The sequence below is a fragment of the Eptatretus burgeri genome, chromosome 2 (genome assembly GCF_056783735.1).
Source record: "Eptatretus burgeri isolate ZD-2024b chromosome 2, Ebu_testis_v1, whole genome shotgun sequence".
In the NCBI taxonomy this organism is placed as follows: Eukaryota; Metazoa; Chordata; class Myxini; order Myxiniformes; family Myxinidae; genus Eptatretus; species Eptatretus burgeri.
The window spans coordinates 138,934,099-138,949,359 of NC_140962.1; the positions used below are offsets into that span (position 1 = coordinate 138,934,099).

At 44.8% G+C, this 15,261-nt stretch overlaps 1 protein-coding gene across 5 annotated transcripts in view; it reads right to left on the bottom strand.

Moving 5' to 3' along the window:
• The window catches only part of LOC147033279 (beta-2 adrenergic receptor-like), a 96,149-nt gene that overhangs the window by 24,897 nt on the left and 55,991 nt on the right, over positions 1–15,261 (bottom strand). For 3 of the 5 annotated variants that reach the window (XM_085871510.1, XM_085871512.1, XM_085871511.1), the window contains exon 2: positions 2,734–2,840. The exons of 1 other annotated variant lie outside the window; for it this stretch is intronic. In XM_085871510.1, coding sequence (XP_085727636.1) covers positions 2,734–2,840 — 107 coding nt within the window. Of the gene's footprint in view, positions 1–98; positions 2,841–15,261 lie in introns of those variants that run through there. One more of the 5 variants, XM_085871508.1, reaches the window with a different exon arrangement.

The window sequence follows — 15,261 nt, forward strand, 5'->3', positions numbered from 1 at the left end:
TGACCGTCCTCTTTAACGACACTTTGCCAGTACTTGTACTAGCAGTCAAGCCTCAAAAGTAGCTGAAGGTGTTTCGTGAAAACAAAAGTAAAACCAAATGAGAAGCGTTCTTTTATTTTCCATGTAAACAATTCTGGCTCCCTCTTGGCTGTGGAGCGGCCAAGATGGTCACAAGTAGGATGGAGTGAAGCTCCATCAAGGAAGACATAGAGCAGGTGAATGATTTGATGGGTGATCGTTCGCGCTGTGTCCGAAACGTCTCGCAATAAGCCGAAACCACCATTGCATAGAACATTTACATCGGTAGAAATCGTTTTCCATTCTAAAACAATCAAGGTGGAAAATTTCAGGAAAGTTGTTACCTCCACCAACCAAGATGGCCAGAGATGATGTTTCCACCTCCATTTGTCTGTCTGTCTGAGAGGAGGATATCTTAAAATGTTGCAGACTGATTCGAACGAAATTTGGTGGACAGGTTGGGTGTGTGACAAGGCTGAATTGATTCGATTTTGGTGAAGATCCGGATCCGGATACAAGAATTTCAAAACTGATTCTTCACCATTGAGAGAGGGCCAAAAACGATAAATAGCACGATATCTCAAAAAGTTGTGGACGGATTCAGACGAAACTTGGTGGATGAGATGGGTGGGTGACAAGAACAAGCTGATTAGATCTTGGATGCAGATCCGGCTTACCAGTGGGATACAAAACGTAAAATGTTTAGCCTGGCGGAGGTATGTGCTCTGCCGAGTGCCGTTCTAGTTTTCAACTGCAGTACCAGTTGCTCACTGAAAAGGAAACGATGACGTGGCAGTTTATCAGATTCTTTTTATGCAGTTTCGAGGCTTCTTCATCCATGATTGGTAATGGCTTACAATGCCTGACATTCCGTGTGCTCAGCAATACATGGTCATTGCCATTGTAGTGGTTAAATAGGTGTAGAAAATGACCTCCACCGCCTAAAAAAAAAATAGTCTGCCAATGGACTTCTTGGACCGTAAAGTATAATTATCACTTGAGCTTGGGGATGATGCACTCTGACCTGGGGTGTCTCATTGAAGATGTTTTTGCTGTTCCAAAAAACATGTTTGACCCCCGTCAACCTTGAAGTAATAATGTCACAGATGACGTGTTGAATCAATTTGCTTCCTGATAAAAGGAGGCATCCTGCTTCACTTTGCTCCCTGATGACCTCCGTGCTATGTGGTGTTAAACGATATACCAAGGTTGTTTGTAAAACGATGCTTTATGCTGATTTCGTTTTGCTGACCAAGACTGAACACAGCTGTTGTACTTTATAGGGCTTCACATTTTGGCCTTAGGGCCAAGGTTCATGAGCATCTTATATGGCCACACATTTTGAATTTAGGGCAAATATTCAGAAGTATCTTGTATGACCACACATTTAACTTTCGGGCCAAGGATCTGAGCTTCTTGTATGGCCACATATTTTGACTTTAGGGCCAAGGTTCATGTGTATCTTGTATGGCCACACATTGCATTAATGTCTTGTATGGCCACATATTTTAGCCTCAGAGGCAAGGTTCATGAGTTTCTTATATAACCACACATTTAGATTTTAGGGCCAAGGTTTGTGGGTATCTTGTATGGCCACACATTTTAGTCTTAGAAGCAAGGGTTTAAAGTACCATTTCTACGCACCTTATCCTATAGCTTTACATAACCACATGCAGTACTTTGGTCTTTGAGCTAAAGTGCATGTGCTTGACCTGTCAACATTGTTTGTTTTTTTAAATTACTTATAAAAAAATTGAATTTTTCATTGGAGAAACGTATATCCAGAAATGATCCTTAAAATGCAGACTTTGCCACCATTGTAACATTAGCATTCAGTTGCTGAACAAAAGGAAACTTTTTGTTAAACTAAAAAAAAAAAAAAAAACTTTTTTTTTTTTTCTGTAACAGCAGTTGACGAATTAAGAATGAGTTTGTTGTTAAGTCGCTGAGAGTGAAACTGTCATCTTCATTTGGAAATCAACTACCGTGACCAATGAGTATCCATTGACCTTTCATATGTGGGGCAGCACCACCATTGAGGGAGACATCCTTTTGAATGTTTAGCAAATAAACCATCCACTCCTCCTGTCAGGGCTTTTGTTGCAGCTACTTTGCAATAGTATAAACAACCATCGTCCAACGTTTACCTCCACGCCTTATTCGTTGACTCAACGTTTATATATCATCCCTTTCCATGCCCTTGGAACATCTTGACAATCTAAAGTGCAGTTCCTCAACCCACAGGCCAATACGGGCACTCATTGATCCGATAATCCCAAATACACGTCATTTTCATTGCTGACCAAGTGAGGGTAAAGCTCCATTTTCGAGTTGATCATTTTCCTGGTTTAATTGTTGGCCACCGACGTTTTGCGGGTGACCTTTTCCAAATGTTTGTTGGCCATAGTCCCGGACAGCAGTTTTCGGGTTGGCCACCTGTCTGCCCACGAGTCTGAGAATTGCCATGGGCAGAGCAGCCTGCGGAAGGCTGCCCGGAAATCCTCGCTGCGGCAGTAAATTATCGGGTTGAACGCTGAATTGGCGTAGCCGAACCAATTGAAAAGCACCAGTATGGTCTGAGGCACGCACTTGCAAAAAGGGTCTATGATGTTTATGATGAAGAAGGGTAGCCAGCAGACTGTAAACACCCCCATGATGAGGCCCAGGGTTTTTAAGGCGCGATGCTCGTGTCGAGACAGACGTGGTGGTGCTGACCCTTTGTTTTGACTACTGCCCTCATCTCCATCCTCGGCCGGACGTTCAGCATTCCTCAGCTCGCAGCGCTCAATCTTCATCACCTGCTGCTGTGCTTCACGAAACACCTGCAGAGAGTGAAGTGGATTGCTCATTATTTTAACTTGACCATATCATCTGCCTCCAGCATCAATCGCTTATAGTAAACAGAAAAGTAAAATTCAAAACATTCTGCTGTACTGTATGAGGCTAACCATTCCAAAGGTGACTGATACTCATGGCTGTCTGGATCCATTAAGGGCCATCTATCTATTATCTTAGGACCATCAGCAAGGGAAGTGGTGAGGGTTAAGGCAAAATGAAAAAAATAAAAATTGAGGAGAGAAAGATGGAAAAATGATCGAAAGGAGAATTAGGAAGATTTGTGATGTGTGGGAGGAGGGGGAGATAAGGGATGGAGGTTTGGAAGGGGTATGATGTAGGGAAGGGAAGAGGCATATGGCGGGAGCATACAAGGAAGAGTTTGGATGGAGATGGCGAGGAGTCGAGAAGTTTGGATGCATACATATGGATGGAGAGGAGTCAAAGGTTTTGCCGTATTTAGACACGTTATAAATTATTCTTCATTTAGAATCTTTGAGCCACTAGACACATGAGGATGCTCAAGCAATTTCTTGGCTGGAGTTAGTCCCCCACCACTTTTGATGCAGTGGTTTTGACTGTGAGACACCAGGATGACAGTTTATAGCTGGGTTGAGATTCAGACCCAGGCGAGATAGCGAAGAGGTGAGTGTGCATACCTGTAGGTCACCTTGCCAGCCATATACATTACAAATAGATGATCTCCTTTCGATAATGTCTGTGACCTTCCACAGCAAGCTTTCAGCTCAACTGTGGCTCAACAATGATTCACTCCAAGAACATTTAGCTCTGGCCATGGTATTGTTTGCTTTATTTTCTTTTCCAGTGAAGCAGAGAGGTTGCTTATTTAGATTAAGACCGATTCATTCCATGCAGGAGGCTGTTTTAGGAATCCAGACCAGCAAGAGTGTTGGGCAGGACTAAGCCATGCACAGAGTGACACCCTGCTGGTGTGCACGGTTGGGATACACCAGCCAAAATGTTTGGATAAGTGAAGGTTTTAAATGTCACTTCATGCATTCACCTTTACTCTAAAGAAAAGAAAAACTGATATGTTTATATACAAACAAACAAAATTTGTGTATTTACTGACAATAGGAATGAGAGGAACAGATGGATATGGATCTGGCAGATGGCCACACAAAGTAGGAAAGATCGGAGTGAAATGCATGGTTTGATGTAGGATGGTGGAGAACTGACAACTGAATCCCTTTCAAAAATCTTTGATGACTTGTTCTAAGATCTGATAGAAATCTGCTGAAATTTTCATCAGATGTCATGATAATTTTCTTTTGTCAGGGATTGATTGGAGGAAGGACCAGAACTGGCTGGTCGGGGGTCCAGGGTGGGTGTTCATGTTGGAAGTTAAATCTCATACTGAAAGGCATGAGGACGTCATGCATAGCAGTGGAGCTGTGGTCTCCGAGTTAGAAGGAAATTAAACATTAATGTTGACAGGTATCATTGGAACGTCAAAAGATGAAAGCCACTTTAAATTCCAGCAGGGCACAATACCATAGAAAAGGCAACGTTTTAAATCGATGAAAAAAATGGGTGTAGTGCACCCTATAAAGGAAACCTGACACAACTTTCGCCTTCCTTTCGCCTCATGGAAGGCAAATCCAACTGAGGGGAATCTCAGTTCCTTCCACAAAGCTCGAAACAAGTGTGACTCTATCCTCAGGAGAGCCAGAAAACAACATCTTTTTAATCTCAAGTCTGAACTCTCAAACCTCTCTCCCTCCGCCAAATCCTGGTGGCGTCTAATCAAATCTGTTTCTGGTGTATGTTTCCCCTCCATTCCCTCCCTTACCTCAAATGGCCGCACAGCAGACACTGTATGTGAAAAGGCTGAATGTCTAAACTCCATGTTTGCTTCTAAATATTTTGTCCCAAACCCATCGCTTTCTGTACCCACCTTACCCAGTCGCACCCAGCTGTCCCTGGACTCTGTGTCCTTTTCTTCAGAGAAAGTGGAGAGTTTGCTGTCAAACCTCGACTCAGATTCTGCAACCGGTCCAGACGACATCAGCCCACCTGTCCTAAAAACCTGCTCTGCTGCTGTTGCTCACCCTCTCTCTCTATTCTATTCACCTTCTCATTTGCTCAAGGTCATCTGCCAACTGCTTGGAAATCAGAAAACATTACTGCCCTTCATAAAAAAGGTGCTAAAAACATATCCTTGCAACTACAGACCAATCAACCTTCTCCCAATCATCAGCAAGGTTATGGAATCCATCATCGCTTCTGACATTAAATCCTTCCTATTCTCCAATGGCTTGATTTCTGATCATCCATTTGGTTTCAGACCAGGACACACTAACCTGGACTTGCTGCTCCTGTTTTCACAGCAATGGATGGAGGTCCTCAATGCCAGACATGAAATCAGAGCCATCTCTCCAGACATATTGCGTGCTCTCGATACAGTCTGGCACCCCGCCCTGCTCACCAAACTCTCTTCCTATGGTATCCAAGGTAATCTCCACTCTTGGCTCGCAGACTTTCTCTCCTGGCGCAGTCAATGTGTGACCCTTACTGGAATTCTCTCATCCCCTCTTCCTGTCCAGGGTGGAGTTCCTCAAGGCAGTGTTCTGGGCCCTGTTCTTTTTCTTGTTTTCATCAATAATTTCTCCGACTCTCGGGAAAATCCTCTTTATCTCCTTGCTGATGACTCCATGCTATGCCGTACCATCTGTCATCCCTCAGATCGGCAAGCAGCAGCCTCTTCACTCTCTGCAGATCTGGATAGAATCACAAGCTGGTCCAACATGTGGAACATGTCTTTCAATACTGACAAATCTCACACTCTTACTATGTATCTCCGAAAGGACCCTCTGGAAACCCCCCCCCCCTGCCACAATCTGCTTTCTTAACAATCCTGTTGAAAAAGTCCTTTCATTCAAGCTTCTAGGTCTCACTATCTGCCATGATCTTTCCTGGGAAAGCCACATCTCCAAGCTCACCTCCAAAGCCAGTCGCCGTCTGGGAATCCTCCGTCGTGCAAAGTCCTTCCTTGGCACACCTGAGCTCCTGACCACATACAAAGTTTTCTTCCGCAGCCTGATGGAGTACTGCCCTCCCCTCTGGGCTGCTCCTCCCACCTCTCACCTTTCTCGGATTCACGCTGTGGAAACTAAGGCATTTAAGATCATTCGTATCTACAATTGGCATGCAACAACGACCGACCGAGGGGTGACGTTGCTCTCAGTGCTGGGCAAGGTCTTTGCTTGGATAATTCTCGATAGGGTTCACCACCATCTGCTTGAGCACCAGCATCCAGAGCAGTCAGGCTGTACACCAAAGAGGTCAATGATTGACCATATCCTTGCTCTTCGGGTCCTCACCGAACACAGACAAAAGTTTCGGCAGGGGCTTCTTGCAGCGTATGTGGATCTTTGTAAAGCGTTTGATTCAGTGAATTGGGATGCCCTCTGGAGGATTCTTGGTCTTCGTGGGGTGCCACCAAAACTGACTGACCTGATGTCTGAACTATACTCTGGTACTGAGAGCGCTGTGAGATGTGGTGGTATCATCTCTGACTTAGTTCCAGTTGTTACTGAAGTTCGTCAGGGGTGTGTACTGGCCCCCACACTTTTCAACACTTGGATGGATTGGATTCTGGGGAGGATGTCGGAGAGATCAAGCTGCGGTGCATCGTTTGGCAATGTCAAGATCTCTGACCTTGATTTCGCAGATGATGCAGTCATCTTTGCAGAGACTCCAGATATCCTTTTGGGGGCCCTCGAGGTGCTGAATGAGGAGTCAGTGCCGCTGGGATTATGGGTTTCCTGGGTCAAAACTAAGATCCAGGCTTTCAATGACATCTTGGTGCCAAAAAACAAAAAAAAAACAAATAAAAAGTGCCAAAACTCAGTTCAATGCCTTGTCTCAGCCCCATAAAGCTTTATCCAGGTCAAATTATGATCTGTAAGATGTGAAAATTTCATACCACTGACATTCCTGCATCAGTGGTGAGACAAATACATTCTGTCTAGTCGGGAATGTGAGATATACTTGTACATTTGAATGATGTGTCTGTGGGGGTGCTGCATATGCCAAATATCTCTCAGGTTAATCAGCATTATCATTTTGCGCAAGACTTTTGCAGGAGGACAATGCGGCTCTTGACCTACTCGATCAAGGGAGGGATTGAGAGTGTAGTTGAAGACCCTTCCAATTATAATTACACATTCTTTGCCAGGCAAGGTGAGCATAAATATTCGCATGTGATCAAAGAAACGCACTCTTACAGGTCTAACAATGGTGCATAAATGTTCACGAGGTTAATAACAACATCTTTAAACTGTATTTTCAAATATATTGTTAAGGATTCAGCGGTGGCGGGATTCTCACCCGAGTCTTGGCGCCAAACGTTACAGATTCGGCGCCACCCTCACCACCGCCATCTCTGGGGTTATAACACCGGCTGGCTCGGCACAGGCCTCGGGTCACACGTCTTCAATCGCGATACCAACTTACCCCTGGACCTTACCAGTTGGGGAAATAGACCCTGGTTACAGACTGGTTTTGTCAGATGCCGAGCGTTTTCTGCCAGTCTGTAACCATTTTGGTTTTATATACCAATTGAACGTATCGTTCCTCGACGCGACACAAATTGATCCATAGCGGCAACTTCATACGAATCAGCCAGATTTATTGGGGAACATCGGGGAACACAACACAAGCAAAATATTCACGACAATGTTTTTATCAATCTATAACCCGTTCTTAGCTAGGGAACTACAGATTACGGGTTTCGAGGGGGTCCCTACCGAGATATGCCTTAAACAACATGCAGACAAGACAGAGTACTTGGTGATGTTTCATGGACGAGAGGAAAGTGTCAAAAGCACGAATGTTGCTCGTAACAAGCGGATGTTCATGGATTCGAGCCCCCAAGCTCAAGCACGCCGTGTGGCAAGATGGCGCTCACCCTCCTTTGTCGCACCGCACACGGCCTCCGCGCGCTCACACCCCGCGTAAGGTCGATGGCACAAGACCGCCAGATCGACGGTGGGCGCCAGCTGGTTTCTCACAAGGTCCAGCATACAAGTCCAGGCCTGGCCTGTTCACCAGACAAGGCCAAATCGGGGTTCCGGGCTCCGGCAGGCTGGGTCCATGGGATTCCAAAACGTCGTCGAGCCGTGAGGTGAGTCGGGACAGTCAGAGGCTCCGTCGTTAGACGCAGGTTGAACCTGTCGATCACCTCCTCTCAAAGCCGACTCCAGACGCACACAGCAGCCAGGTCCTCTCAGTTCTTTTCCACCTTTTCCTTTCCTTCTCGCCTCGAAGTCCGAGTACGCCTCGAAACCGACTGTTCCCCCCAACTGAACTACTCCAAGAGGTCTCCGTTCGCTGCCCACTGGCTCCTCCCCTTTAGGAAGCCGACAAACTCCTCCCCTTAGTTTCACTTCCTCTTTTTGGCCACTCCCTCTCAGCCAACTGGGCAGGGACTCGTCCGGAGAGGGGAAGAAGAAGAAGAAGCCCTCGGCACACCACCACTGTACAAACAAATATGCCTGTGACACCTCCCGACACACATGTAACGTCCATGTTGCCAAACAGCCTGGCTAAACATGCATTTAATGGGGGATCTGAGCTAATCCTATATTCAGTAGCATACTAAGGGCCATTTCCGCAACAATATTATAAATGGATGAGGTGTGTGTGTGTGTGTGTCTGTGGGTGGGGGAGGAGTGTGTGGCATGTTTTTTTGTGAAGTTCTACTGGAGCTTTCTGATGTGGAATGTGATACACCAAAATGATCGTCATGACCTCCTGAGTTGATTACGCTAAGTAACTATAAAGGATCTGGAATAATTCCCGTTCTTTAAATGCACGCCACATTAAGGTGTATAGAGCAGCTTAATTGGTCCTTCCACGGCATGGAATTCTAATCACAAAATAAATAAATTACAAAAACAAAGCATATATTAATTAATACTAGTAATATTAACAACAATAATGATAGTATCATTTGGCGATAATAATAACGAACATATAATCCCTCCCCGGCCCAAGCACATCTAAGCTTGGTGAAAAGGCACGCTAATGCTCAAGCAGTAGAGCAGGCAGGTGTGCTACAAAGCCATGAAGAAGAATGAAAATTAAAATTTTGTCCAATGGACCAACAGGCCCACTTATGTAAAGCCGCTGTTACACCTTGACGATTTAGCCAGCGTATGCCGATTTATGAAAAATTTGTCTAAAACGCTGGCACACGTCGAATACGTTATGGGTACGTTTTGTATACGTTAAGAGCACGCTGAAAAACACTGCCATACGTCGTCGTACGCTGGCTTTAAACGTACTTTTGGGTTGTCCTCAAATTTTTCCATGCTTGAAATTTTACGATGTCTGCCGGCGTATGACCCACACGTTCCGCTACGCTGGCCATAAGTTGTAGGCACGTTATGCGATCGTTGACACACGTCGACACACGTTACTTGTAAGTTACTCATAAGTCGAAACACGTCGAGGTAATGTTTAGCATACCCGAAACTTATTTTTAACCTATGAGTAACGTTTTGTAAGCACGCTACACGAACGTTGTTCACACTTCGCAACACGTTACTTGAAAGTTCCTCATACGTCGAAACGTGTCAAAGTAATGTTTAGGGTACCCATGACTTATTTATAACCTATGAGTAACGTGCTTGGGAATTATTTGTAAAGCATGTCCTACGCACAAATACGTATGTAGACGTATTTGACGTCTTCAGGACGACCACAGAACTTACTGAAGGCGTTTCTAACTTACAGATACCGTATAATGGCGTATTGGCAGCGATTTGGGGAATTGGTATATAAAAAGGGGCTTCGCAGGAGGAACCCGTCTTTTTTTAGACCGTGGTGAGTACATGTCCATGTCATTCCAAGAGATGGAGGATACGGCAAGGCTGAGACGACAATACCTACCTGTCCTCCAACATCAACATCACCTCATCGAGTTGACACTGCACCAGTTGCGTGCCAATAGAGCCGGGAGAAGAAGACGTGAACGGAGGAGAAGGAACTGGGTGAGACCATGGATCGGGAAGCGACGCCATTACGGCATATATGACCAGCTCATGGTGGAACTCCAGAACGAGGACCATGCATCCTTCATCAACTTCCTGCGAATGCCCCCAGCGATGTTCGACGAGCTGCTAGCCAGAGTGGGTCCGAGGATAACCAAGCAGTACACCTTATACAGGGATCCACTTGAGCCTGGCATGAGGCTGGCACTGAGCCTGCTGCTGTTGGTGCCGTGACTGCAGTGCTGTGGAAGCGATTTAACTCGTTCAATGAAAACGATTTGAATTGCCGAGCACCAGCGTCCAAAAACAATAGGCGAGTGACAGCCATTTATTAAAAGTGAAGTTGCAGCCTATGAATAGAAAACCTCACGTAATCGTCGACGATACGCTGCCACGCTATGCATACGTTAGACTATCGTTGGGCATAGGTTGTGGATGCCTAAAACACGCTAATCAATCGTTGGTATAACTTATCTGTAAGTTATCGAAGTGTTCTGTGTTCATTACTAGTACATTATGCATTTGTCCAAGTCGTTTTGAATACTTTAAAAACTGAAACAAAAAAATAGTTCATCGTGGGAATGAGGTAAAAAAAATTAGCTGAAAAGAACATCGAACAATGGTGCAAAGTAGTCTCCTATTCGTGGACACAACAAGGATCCATCATCACCCACATCCTCCCCATCACGCTCACCTACTACTACTGACATGGACCTACTATTACAACCAATACTACTACTACTACTACCAATATTACTACTACTACTACTACTACTACTACTGACACGCTCACCTAATACTGCTACTATTGATACTACTGACATTGACATCTACTCAACATGGAGTCTGGAACACTGACGGGTTCCTCTTGTGAAGCCCATTTGTATATACCAATTCACCTAAACGCTGCCAAATCGCCATTATACGGTAGATGTAAGTTAGAAATGCGTTCAGTAAGTTCTGTGGTCGCCCGGAAGACGTCAATCAAATTCGTCTACATATGACAATGTGCGTTTGAGATACGTTACACAAAGGTTCAAAGCACGCTACTCATAGGTTCAAAGCACGTTACTCATAGGTTAAAAATTAAGTTTCAGGTCTGCTAAACATTACCTCGACATGTTTCGACTTATGAGTAACTTACCAGTAACGTGTGTCCGACGTGTAACAACGATCGCAGAGCGTGCCGAGAACTTATGCCAGCGTATGCGGACCTTGTGAGCCATACGTCGAGTACGTCGTAAAATTTTCAGCATGCTTGAAATTTCACGACGTGCTAGACGTACCACGTAATATGCCAGCGTACTTCATTGTTTTTCAGCGTGCTCCTAACGTATACACAACTCACCCATACCATATTCGACGTGTGCCGGCGTTTTAGACACATTTTTCATAGGTCGGCATACGCTGGCTAAATCGTCAAGGTGTGACTGCGATGTTGACACTTCCAATTTTCAGGCGGTTATGATTTAAATCGGCGTGCGGCAGGTTTTTAACAGGCTACGCCACGAGTTTGTCGGCGATACGTGCAGCGCGCTATGCCTAAGTTAAACTATCGTTGGGCATAGGTTGTGAACGCCGACAACAGGCTAAGCATTCGTTGGTATAAGTTATCTATAAGACAACGAAACGTTCTGTGCCCGTTACTAATATGTTATGCATACGACCAACACGTTATGAATACGACCAAAACTTAAAAAAAACATCAAAACTTCAGCGTACGCCGACGTTTTACATACATTTTTATACGTTGCCATTGCTGGCTAAAACGTCAAGGTGTGACAGCGCCTTAACAAATGGCCTAATCTGGAGCTCATTTACAAGTATATCAGGTTGAAAAACTGATGAGAAGAGGATAGCCACTCCACAGGATGTTGCCATTGACTTCTCCATCAGAAGGCAGCATCTTGAGTTGTGTGGGTCTTCCGTGGAAGGGCTACTCCAAGTTTCTCCTTCAAGCAGGACAATACCTGGTGTAATCGGAACACATCTATACACCTATTAACATTCAATGATCCCAGACGAAAACCTGTTGCCATCATTGTGTAATTTAGAGTTCGATGTTTTATAAAGTAGAAAGCCCCAGCCTAAGCCAGTTCATTCTTAGACCCATAGCTCAACTTTGAAAGAAACTTCCTGACTTGGACTTGTTCAGCCAAGCCAGAAGCTTTACTTCTGTGACCTTCTCTTCTCATTATGCACAGGGAATGCACTAGTAAGTTATAGTCTTTCCACCATTTAAAGACAATTTCAACTTTCTTCCAACTGTGGAAACTTTTTTCTGAGGAATTCTAATACCTCATAGCCAGGAGTACAAGAATGACACCCTGAAGGCATTTCCAATTGACTCAGCTCATCATCACTTCTTGATCTCCTTCACAGTCACCAATGCTCCCATCATGTTCACTGTCTGAGAGCTCATGGTCTCTCCCCTCTGGTACGTCTTCACTGTGTGCCAAATCTTCTACCGTGTCGTTACTTTAAAAAAGATCTTGCACAGGCTTCTGTATTCATGATCCAGCCATTGTTTCCCCATGAGGCAAAGCTGTCGGAATTGAAGATGCTACATTTAAGGAGACAAGGAGTTTTTTTTTTTCCGTTTGAGGTGCTTTTGGTGGAATGTGCTTGTCAACTTCCCATCTGTGCATATCGTGGATGCAGACAACACTTGAGACCTCAGACAGTACAGGCGATGCCTTAGACCAGTGATCTTCACGATTGGTTTAGAGGGGGTGGGGGTACTTTTACTGACAAGACATCAGTGTGACAGCTGCCACACTGTCTGCAGCACTCCATAATGGCTGCTACGAGGCCCTGCCTCCACATACTCTTCTTTGTTGTGGTTAACTGGGCTGAAAGCAGAATTGGTTGTCCACTGTAACCATATCCTGATGTAGTTATGTTGCTTTTATGCTTTGCATTGGAACACTCATTTGAAACCATGGAGTCAATTTGATAGCATTTATGGTGGATTATGATGGGGTGTTTCGCATTTGTGTGTTATCGGCCACATGTCAGGGGCCACACTTTATGCCAACAGGGGCCGCCAGTGGCTCGCGGGCCGTGCGATGAAGAACAGAGCCTGAGATGCTTGCATGATTGGTTCCTTTTGCATGTTTTATTTCAACAATAAAGGTCTCTGCAGATTCATTTAAACCTTCGGTGGTGTTCCTTTCTTGCAGAACTGCCACCGTGGATGTAGAAATCACTGGTTTATTCTGAAGGTTCAATAAAGTTGTTATTGGTGCGTTGGGAAGTACCTTCTTTATGACAAACATGTCAGTCTAATTTGACTCTGCAAAGACAGGAGATGCCACCAAATCAGTCATCATTACCATACTGGGTTTGGTAATGGATACTCTATCTCTCTGATTCACTCTTTGGTAGGCCTCTCTCTGCATGTGACAGTTGATCACATTCATGATCTGTTACCTGAGGAACAATATCATCTTCTTCTTCCATTTGTTCATGTTGAGTAACCAACTCTATCTTTTCCAGAACAATTGACATTGTGGATCGCTTTGCCAAGTCCATATCAGTTCTATCTTCAAAGGTACCAACGTGATCAACAGCCCCCTCGTCTGCTGGTTCTGATTTTCTCTCCTGCACGCTTTTCCCCTTTTCTCCAACTTTATCGTCTGCCATTAATCCATGGCAGAAGATAAGCAGGGACCAGGAGATGGCACATAAACTTCTGAAGTTATACTTTCATTCTCTTTAGACTTTTCAGGACATCAAGGAGCAGGTACTCCTGTATCTGGAGTAACACATCCAACTTCCCTTGGCCTGTCAGGGCACTGAGGAGCAGAAACTTTTTTTAAGACAGTGGGGCAGTGTGTTCTCAAGTGATCCTTAGCCTGATAAATAAGTCAAAACCAAATTCTTGAAAAGGCTCATTTTAAGAGCCCGAGGGGCATTTTTGAGTTGAAGTTGGTGACCTGTCTCTCTAAGCTAATTTGGGTGTACTGAATCAAGTTGTGGATACCAAGCTGAATTTTGAGGTGAAGTACTATATGTCAGGCTGCGATCGATCATGATTCCAAGACATTTGGGGTGTGGTTCATTCTGGACCGACTTACCACAGAAGGAAACATGTAGTTTGGCATGAGCCAGGTGATTACTCAGATGGAAGGCAGTGACGGCAGTTTTTGATGGATTGGGGCAGAGTCTCCATTTAGTGAAATACTCCTCCAAAACCATGAGGTTGTTCATCAGAATTCTGCTCACATCATCAAGACGGCATGATTGGTAGGCAAGAGCGAGATCATCAGCATGAACAACGTTTCGTGAAGTAGTCACAGGTAGGTCACTTGTATATATGTTGAAAAGTATTGGGGCTGACACTGATCCTTGGGGAGACCATCATTCAGAGTTCTTGGTGCAATGATCATATCCTCAAGTAAGACTCTGATACGATGGTTGCTAAGCATAGATGCTGGTACTCGCATGGCTGTATGGCAAGGAAGGAGCTTTGCTGTCTTGAGAAGGAGCCCATGTCTCCAAACTGTGACATAAGCTGCTAACAGCACTCTTGAGAGAGCATTGGTCGCAGCCTCAATGTATGTTATTAAAGCAGGACCAGATCTACAGAGCTTCTCCCTGGTCCGATTCCTGCCTGCTTCATTGAGATGAAAGGCTCAACTAGCGATGACATACGGCTTAGCAGAAGATGCTGAAACAACCTGTATGATGTGCGGAGTAATGATATTGGTCGGTAGCTTGAAGGGTCATCCAGCAGCTTCCCTGGCTTGGATAGCGTAATAACCGTTAGCCTCTCTCCACATCGAAGGAATGGTGCCAGACTGATGGACATCAGTAAAGAAGGATGCTTTACCTTTTGGCCCAAGGTTCTTAAGGAATTCTGTGTATATATCATCTTAGCCAGCTGATTTCCCAGACTTTGTAATTAATGTTAAAGATTAATTTGTCGTCCGTCCATCCGTCTGTCTGTGTCTGTTCACATTTTTCGCAAAGACCACTGTGTCGACAACCACCACATTTGGCACACAGACCAAGTCTGACCGAAAGACCCCAAAGACCTTTTAAAAGTCCAAAGACACTTTATACCCTTTAGAATTTAGACTCATAAGACCCTTTACGACCTTGAAGACCCTTTAATACTTCCAATACCTTGAAGACCCCAAAAGCCTTAAGATCCCTAAGACCCTTTAGACCCCTAAGGTCCTTTAGACCCTTAAGACCCACAAAGACCTGAAGACCCTTTAAGATCTTGAAGAATGCGATTGAAGAGAGTGTGGAAGGTGGTTCCACTGGTGTGAAAAAAGAGGAATGAATGAGTGGAGGTGAGCAGTGGTTCTGGATTTGGGCAGTCTCACCAGGAGGGGATTGCTGGTGGACCGCATGCATCCTGCAGATACCCGGGAAGGGG